Source organism: Artemia franciscana, unplaced genomic scaffold (genome assembly GCF_032884065.1).
Source record: "Artemia franciscana unplaced genomic scaffold, ASM3288406v1 Scaffold_1494, whole genome shotgun sequence".
NCBI lineage: Eukaryota > Metazoa > Arthropoda > Branchiopoda > Anostraca > Artemiidae > Artemia > Artemia franciscana.
This window is the reverse complement of record NW_027062845.1, coordinates 44,157-53,466: the sequence shown is the minus strand read 5'-3', so window position 1 is coordinate 53,466 and position 9,310 is coordinate 44,157. Positions and strand designations below refer to the sequence as shown.

The 9,310-nt window shown below is 35.1% G+C and overlaps 1 protein-coding gene across 1 annotated transcript in view; it reads right to left on the bottom strand.

The window, feature by feature from the left end:
- Positions 1-1,391: 1,391 nt before the first annotated feature.
- The window catches only part of LOC136042567 (high mobility group protein B2-like), a 45,453-nt gene continuing 37,534 nt past the window's right edge, over positions 1,392-9,310 (bottom strand). Inside the window, exons 4-6 of the mRNA XM_065727535.1 lie at positions 5,366-5,535; positions 4,123-4,300; positions 1,392-1,578 (exon numbers count right to left, since the gene is read on the bottom strand). Coding sequence (XP_065583607.1) covers positions 1,501-1,578; positions 4,123-4,300; positions 5,366-5,535 — 426 coding nt within the window. The 3' untranslated portion in view covers positions 1,392-1,500. The remainder of the gene's footprint in view (positions 1,579-4,122; positions 4,301-5,365; positions 5,536-9,310) is intronic.

Below are 9,310 nucleotides of genomic sequence, written 5' to 3'. Positions count from 1 at the left end.
CCATCATATTCCTTACCACATACACGTCCGTTATATTGAAAAGTCTGCAGTGATAGCAAAGTCTATCAACGCACAACTTGTTCTAAAAGTAATTAATCACGCTTCAAAATATGATTAGAAACCGCGATCCTTGTAAAAAGCCACCAACTCTGGTGTCAGTGTAAGATCAAGCTCATTTCAGAACAAAATCTTTGCAATAATATTGAGACGAATAGAATACACACGGAAGTAACGTAGCAATCCGAATTGTAGACCGTAAATTGACTAATAGAAACATGACAACACATTCTCTTCGAATGCGAAGTAAGTAAACCTGAAATTTACAAACAGAATGCCCACGCTCGAATCATTAACTTCCACCAAATATTATCCTGATTGTAGATGCACCTTTACCAACCTCAGATGAGCAAGTACTTCATAGACAATTTGTAAAAAAAAAAAAAAAAAAAATTAAAGGCATCCTGAGGTTCACGGCCTGTTTCATGCATTGATTATGTAATTATCTAATTTTCATCTAAGTGCCATATACAAACCGCCACCGTGCTGCCTGTTCACAGAGGTGATTTTAGAGCAACAAAACGTGGTCACTTATAAACTGTCGGGTGTTTCAAAAGAATTGCAGCTGACACCTCTCTCATTACTTTCGGCTCATTTGCGTTCTGTTCATAGCTTCTACTATCCCCAAATTTCCAGGAATAGCCCCAAAAATCTCGCAAAGCGGAGCGGCAAAAACACTTGGGCCTATAAGCGTCAGTGCTTTAGATCCGGTCCTGGGTATGCTAATTCTCTGCATCTTGAATGGTTCAACGTAGGACAATAATCGTGATATCATTCGATAGGTTGAGAACCCTGGTTTTTAAATTTGCCTTGCATTATATTTTAGATAGAAAAATATGCTCAGAACCGTTGGATAAAAATGTTGCCACAACTCTAGCGCGGTGGATAGATATAAAATTATTAAATCCAAGTGTAAATGTATCATGTCCTCTTGGTGCAAGTTATAGCTGCAGACCTCTTGCGGAATCACATAAATTACAGGGAGGATTAACCTTGAGTAATAAAATTAAGATTTCAATTTGGAGATGAGAAAACAGTAGTCAAAATTATCACAACTACTAGCAGTTCGCTGCAGCACCGAACTGCTTGAGGCCAACACATTTACGCACACTCCTCATCCATCCCGGGTAGTCTAAGCTGATAACACAAAATTTGCAACGAGGAATCCTAGGTACCAGAGATAGCATCTTGAATTTTCTGACCCCATCTCCCTACTTTATAGTAAGGCTAAAAAAAAAACAATAATAATAATATTAAAAAAAATAAAAAAATCCGTATATGACGATGCAAAGGATGTAATGCAGGAGTATCCTTCCCAAAACCCGTTGAGAGTATTTCCAGAACATCTTTTATTACAAAAATCCATTTTTTTTTATCAAGAAAAACCGAATCCTAAACAAATCCGTTCGGCGACAAATTTTACAATCTGAGCTTCACTTTCTTCTATAAAAGATCTTGATCCTCTGCCGCGGCCCCGTTCTTGGCGGGGGCAGCTAGTTCCTTTTTATAGGCGGCCATTTCCTGCAAGAACAAAAATTAAAATGTAACCAAATAAACTCAGTTAAATGAAAAAAGCAGTTGTAACGCCAAAACAGCATAGTTTTTCAAACCGAACATACAGAATTAGTAACAAGCTTTAAATATCAACAGCAATGAAAACTGATTTTGTCAAATGGTTAAATAGAAACTTAAGAAGAATATATACATCTTAGAAAAAAAAAGGAACAACAGGAATCAATGAAGAAGAGCTCCAGATGCAGTTGTGAAGTTTTTAGTTACAGAGGGTGTCAAATTTTAAGAGATGAACATATGCAGCAAGAAATAGGCTAATAATACATGGCACGAAAAAGCTTAAGATATAGCTTTCATTTGAAGGTGTAGTTATCTTCGACATTAAAAAATTGTTAATTTGAGTTATGGGTATTTTGAGTTATGGGGACAAAAAATATTGTAAAATTTAACTAATAAGTTTCGCTCAAACACTATCACGGTAGACATGGCAACAGTGGTACTGCCATAAGAATCTCATAATTATGAAACAATCAGTCAAAAAGAAAAAAAAATATATAAGAACATTAGTTTTCGAGTGTGAAGAGACCTTAGATGGGTCCAGAAGGCAAAGAGTGATGGTGTTGATGTCCTCGACACTTCAAAGTTAAAAAGAAGTTTCAAACGGGCTTAATTGACGAGAGAAAACTTCGGAGAGATTGAGCCATCTACAGTTATCACGTAAAGATAGCGACTTGTTGCAGCTAAAATCCAAGAAAAGTTGACAGTATCAATAATGTACTAATCAAGTCCTATTTTGTCTTTTGCGTGGAAATCACCATTTCCCCTCCTAAACTGTTTTAATATATATATTACAGATTTATACAGCATAAAGGTCCGAGTTCTTAAATGACTTACGAACTAGAAAAATACAAAAAACAATCCACATTTCTTTGCAGTGACTTGACAAACTTTTACAAGCTCAAATTAATATAGAGAGGTAATAATGGCACTTCTCGATAAAGAGTTAAACTGTCCTGAGGAGGCCAGTCAACCATTCTCCAGTTCGAATCACTAGCTCTTCTAATGAAACAAACAAAGTAAGCAAGGATATTCTAAGTCTCTATTCTAACCCCCACAATACGGCTAGTGTTTTGAAACACCCTCACCTCCATTGATGTTTTTAATATTTGAATTTCTTAATCATTGTAGATTAATTTATGTGTCAACTAGTATCCGATGGGAAAAGATTCAAATTTACTTCCATTATGCAACAAGACAGCTTTTAAGCCATCTTACGCGAATCAGCAAATCTGCAACATCCTGTTAAAAGAAATTCTATGGCAAAGCACTTCAGGAGTGACAATCATTACAATAAACCTGATCGTCCTAATACCCAATTAGTAGCAGGTTACGCACTCAGACTTCTGCTGTCTTTTGAAAGCATCTCACCAGGTCATTGAGCTCACTGTAAAAGAATGAAAGAGGATTTCGGAACCATGGGGCAGTAGACAAATGGTGGACAAGTTTCAAAGAGAAGTAACAGTCGGTTGTGCGATATTTCTTTTCACGCGATATCATAGGAACTCCAAAATGTTACAAGTTCTTCTTACACTTAAACCAAAGGTGAAGATCTTGTCTACCTGTCCTCTCCTTTTTTTTTACAGCAATAAATTATTTCATCAACAGAAAAATATGGGCTTGATTCATCTATGAGAGGTAATGCACTTCCATCTTCCAAACCTCAACTAACTACATAAACTGGGAGGTTGAAGTGGAATTGCTACTTCTGAAAACCAAGGTTGAACAATTCTACTTGAAATAAAATTCTTAGCCAGATATCTTTTGCCATTAAACCCTGCACATTGAAGAAAAATACCAATCATCTCCTTGTTCTCTTCACGTAGCTGAAGACATGATTTTAATACAACTAGACTCAAATAACCTCCTGTATCCCTCCTAATTGCCATTTGTATTATATTAGTGATTAACTAGACAACATTTTAAAGTATGAAATAATTATTGGATATAATTTTTGAAACAGTATGTCCAAAGGGTCTCGAGATCCCATATCCCTTGGCCCCAATTTCACAGAAGACTGATAGATCAAACAGAAACTTACTTTTTATTTTATTTTTGCCAAATTTAGCTGCTAGCCATCAACACGACAACTTTTTATATAATCAGTTAAATATCTGTCAAACTGTCAAACATATTTGGTATATGTACATATTTTTTTCATTTATCTGGTTTTCTCATTTTCGCCTTCCTTTTTTTTTGTTTTGTGGTAGTTGCAGTAAAAGTTCTTATTTTATATAAGCTTCCCGCTGTTTCCAATAATAAATATGAAAGTACCATAGTCCATAGTGACCAAATTAAAAAAAAACAATAGTCCATGGTCTCATTAAAAAACAGAACTGCATTTTTGATTTCATTCTTCTGTCATTAGGGAAGTTTTCGGGTAACTAATCTATGATAATTGCAATACAAAACTAATATAGGCAAAAAAAAAGGATAAACAAAACAAATAAATACAACAAGAAACAAGCCGTTTTAAAACATTAAATAACAACATACCACTTCGTATCTTCTTCTGTCTTCGCTGGCCTCATCTTCATATACCTTCCTTAGCTTTTCATCAATATCGGCCCACCTCCATCCAAGTTCCTCTGCATCCCCCACATTAAGACCAGTTTCAGCCTTCACTATTTCATCAATCATTCTTTGATCCTTACAAAACCAGAAGAAAGCATTTCTAAAAATAATAATAATGAAAGTAAGGGGATAATGCTTTAGCGAAGGTACAGCTCGGCAGCATATCGCAATCCAAGAGCAAAATTCTCATACTTCCCCAACTCATTAAAAGAAAAACGCGAATGAACATTTTGACCCTTTCTTTTTCAACGTTACGAAAGAATTTAACATAGAGCTGTACCGAGAAACCATACACCATTAAGAAGGGCAAAAAATGTTAGACGGCAATATCATCTCAAGAATTGTTTTCTTGCCCTAGGAATCTAGGGTTGAAGGTGGTGTCGGATAATAGATAGACAACTCTGCTCAGAAATGAACATAATTTTAATGCATCCTAAGGGGGTTAATGCCAGATTTGCCTTCCACTCAATCGGACTATCTGTCTTGGCTCTTTCTACAATTAGCCATCACTTGATGCCCAAAACTATTCGATTTTAGTCCATTTGATCTATATGAGTTAAAAAATTAATAACAGAAAGCTTAATATGTATATCCAGCAATAAAAACAAAATTGCTTATAAAACTGCACAATTTTCTGCTGGTATCTAAAGGCCCCCGCCCCATCCCAAAAAACCCGACCAGAGGTCAATTAGAGTAACTTCTAGAATTAATCATGACAAGTTACTTAATAAACCCACTTTAGCCAGACACCAATGTAAACTCTGACCTATAATTGACAGCATAGATCCAGTCCCTGGAGAACTAAAACCTTCTCCCTTGACAAACAGATGATTTACAAGATAGCATTAAGGAAAGGACAATAGAAAATCCATAGTATTTCATTATGCTAAATCAACGACAACTGGAAGTGTTTTCAAACCACCCTCTCCTTTTACCAAATTCCGTTGCTCTAAACAATCTTTAATTAACCTTTAAACCAAAGAAAAAGAGACAACAAAGAGAAACAGAGGCAAGTATGCAAATCATGGCTACTGGTCATGATACTTTTTTTACTCATTTCTCATCACTAAAAAACAATGCAACACATAATAAAGATAAAAATTCACAATAAATAGAACAAACCACCAACTGAAATTCTCAACTGGCAAAAAGGGCCAACACTTACAGTGGACGTTTGGGAGCATTTGGATCTTTCTTGGCCTTTCGTTTGCTTCCTTTCCCACCTCTGCCTTTGGCACCCTCTGCAGGCATGTAATCTTTCATTTCTGTCTCAGATCTTCCCTTGTCTTCTTCTGTCATCTTGTGAAAGCGATCTCGCTCTTTTTCGTTCATTGTCTGAAAAAACAAAACACCATGAATTTGGTCTATTAATGTTACAGAACATGATGGGAATGTTTGTAAGGTACTTCAAGGGAAGACATTAATGTTACTCCTAGAACTTTAATATTTGAATGAAACATAAAGAACACTTTCCGTCACACAATAAAAATATGCTAGTAGAGGCTTGGGTACACCTACACCATCTTCAAGCATGGACTTGCCATTATCTTTGAACGATGGTTTGGCCAGAAAACAATCACCTTTGGGAATCGATCATCCCTCTTATGTAAAACATGTCCTAGCATGCTAAAATACAATTTTCATTATATTTAAGCAAAATACAACACAAGGGGGCTTATTAATAATTTTCCATCCACACCAACTTCGTTGGTAAATATGTTGAATCTAATCCATACACTCAATTTGTAACCTATTTCTTGTTGTTTGACTGATTCCAAACTTAGTGAGCAAAATGTAAAAATAAACATATAATTGAATTAAAATCAAGTTGCTATCAATTCATGGCTAATTGGAGAAAAAGTCAAGACGGTTAGTTGATAGTCTGAGTGAGAGGCACAGCTGGCATAAGTCTTTTTCAGCAATGAATAAAAATGATGTCATTTTCTCTGTTCATAGACTAGTCTATCATCCATCCCTCCATCTTTGGACAGAACTAAGTTGTAAAACTTCAGGTATGATCGAGATTTCTGGGTTGACTGGACTTAGGTGATTTGTACCAGAATATAATCAAAAAGAAAACCAATTTGTCCCAAACAAGCTAGAATCTGGTTACAGCATATTCTTTATGAAGAATACTTGCATAGCAGCAAAATTCATAGAAAATGATGTTATAAACGCGTTTCCAATCAAAATCTGCCTCCTCTTATTACATTTATTCCCTGATTGGCATTCATCAATAAATTATTTGAGTTGAATGGACGCAAAAGATTTACAAATATTTAATCAAAGAAGAAGCATTTAAAAAGATACGAACACTGATAAAGGGCCAGTGATAAATACTGGGAAAAACACATAAAACAAATTTCAACCGCGAGTACAAGACGATTGAGCTTGAAATTAGCTTTGGTCGAGATTGAGGGTCGATTGAAGGACACGTCAATCGACTGACGGAAGCTTTCGATCAAAATGATAGACTGTCTTGGGCCTCCTTTATCCCGAAAAGTGTATTTTTCACCATGTTCACTTTTTCAATACAGATTTCAGAAAAGTAAATGATTTTAAAAAGAAAAAAAGGAACATTTTACTATATCACAAAGAGGCAAACTTCCCAAGCTTATCATTAAGGGTTGTCATTCTCTTCTTTTTATCCTCTTTTGAGATGGTCCAGACTCACAGATTTCTTTCCAAGTTTTACCATAAACTCTCATTAACTTGACTTGGCGACACTTGTTACATCGATTTCAGTTCACTGGATATATTAAATCAAATGGAGGAAAAACAAGTAGGACTTATGCTTTTGCAGTGGGGATATTTCAACAACAAAAAAACGATAGTGCGTGACTGAGAATCTAGAAGTTGAGACTTTACCTATAAGTTACTTTGGAATTTCAAAGTATATTCCCCCCCCCCATACTCTTGTACCATATTACCATTCCTAACTTCCAAGAGTCAACAGCCTGTTGTCCAAGAAATTTCTACATTACCTTTCTAGCTAACCGAAATAAGAACTAAGTAAGTTAAATTTTGAAACAACAAAAAAGTGACTTTAGTGACTGCAATCATCCCCTTCATTACCATCTTCTTTGCTCAATAATGATTTTTTTTGGGTCCAGCACCAAATCTCCATAATCCTTTTGATGATAGAGCCTTCTTGGAACCTGAAGTGCACAATGTTAAGGCAGGACGGACTCGCAAAGAATCTTCCTATACCTCCCATGTTAAGCATTTGGAGTTTGCCTGACGTTCCTGAATTAGTGATTTTGGCGGTTTTTATGTCAATAGAAGTAAAAAAATCTGGTGAATATTTTGGCATAATCAAATCTTACAGCCGACAATTATTTTTTTTTATAATTCCAAAATAATTATTAAACCTGTTTCGGGTTTGCATTCTAGATTGCTATGCTTGACATTGTTGTTGTGGGATATCAAAAAATAGAGCAAAAAATTTTCTATTCATCAATAAGAAACTTTTTTCTATAATATATAACTCCTGGCTACAGTCCCTTCAAATACTTTACATATTTGTGTTCCGAAATCAAAATTTCCCCTCAAAAGGTTAGATTGAGCTGTAATCGGAGCATCTAAGAATGCAAAAATTACACCAAGGGGCTAACCACTCGGATTGTTCAGGAGCGATTCAGTCAAGCATTATTTAGTTCTAACCTGTTTAAACAGAGTCTAGAGAAGAAGTAAGGTGCAGACACCAAACTGCCGGTTAATGAATATATAAGAAAATTGTATTGTATAAATAATTAAGGATAAGCTGCATCTAATCCTAGAGATAAATTGAACACAGCACAAGGGCCGAATAAGAAGCAATGGTTTTATTTTAAAAAGATTGATCTATCGTTTTGGTTTAATTAAAATAAATTCAGGACAAATTTATGTATTGTAGTATAAGTACAATTTTGCATAATCTTCGTACTGAAATAAGAATTAGAAATATATAAAACAAGCTAATTAATAACTAATGAATGAAACAAAATAACTAATGAACGAAACAAAATGTCCCCAGAATATTTAAATTTTTGTTATAGCAAGACCCGAGTCTTGCTGTAGAACTACCAAAGCAAACTACGAAAGCAGTCATTGACCAGTCTCAAGTCCAAGGCCTTTCCAAGAAACAACCCAACCCCAATAAAAATTACCCATACTAAAGCAGTCAAATGACCAGTCTCAAGTCCAAGGCCTTTCCAAGAAACAATTCAACCCCTTAGTAAGTGAACCCCGATAAAAATGGTCAAAACCCTAATAAAGTTCTTATATAGTTCTTGTTATTGACCACAGTAACATGAAAAAAAAAAAGAAATATGCGAGGGCTCCATTTGCCGAATGTGCAGGCCCATCGTGAAAAGTTGAAATTAAATTATCGGGCTAGAGGCAGACCGCGTTTATCAAAATATATGTTAGAAGACTTAACGGATGCTTCGGTTCACGGCAAATCAAGTTCCGAAGGAATTGGAACAAATTCCCCTTTTGTGTTAAAGTTATCACTTCTGGAAGAAATTGGGGTCAGAAAAGGAAGAAAAGCTCGTGATTCGCCACATGTAAGTTTTTTCTTTGTCTTTCATTTTACGTCATTGATTTACTGCTATCAAAATTATTAGGATGGGGAATTATTCTGGGTTGCAATTAATACAACTTGTACCTTATTAATTCTTGATAATTGTCTTTTCTGCTATAGAGAAAGAATGTTCGATAACTTTTAAAGATATTTTCATCCCAAAACAACAGAACGCTCCGACGGTATCTACTTACGCTGGTTTAATTTCACTATTGTTGGTTTTACCAACAAATTAAAGCTTATATAGAATAATCGGCAGTTGTTTCGCTATTTCTTTAGCAATCTCATCTTCGTAGTCAAGTTCTGGCTCTTCTCTTGTCGTATTTCACGGGTTATCTATCACATTATTTTCAAATTACGGTTTAGACAAGACAAAATTTATTTCTACAAAACGGCTATCACAAGCCCAAAAGGGCCAAATTCACATTTTAGTGTCAATAAAAAAATTTAAAAAAATGGTGATTGCCAATCAGTAATAAATATCAAACCAGTTTAAACTCATAAAATTGCAATCAGTAAAAAAGTCAAACCATAAAAAGTCGTAAA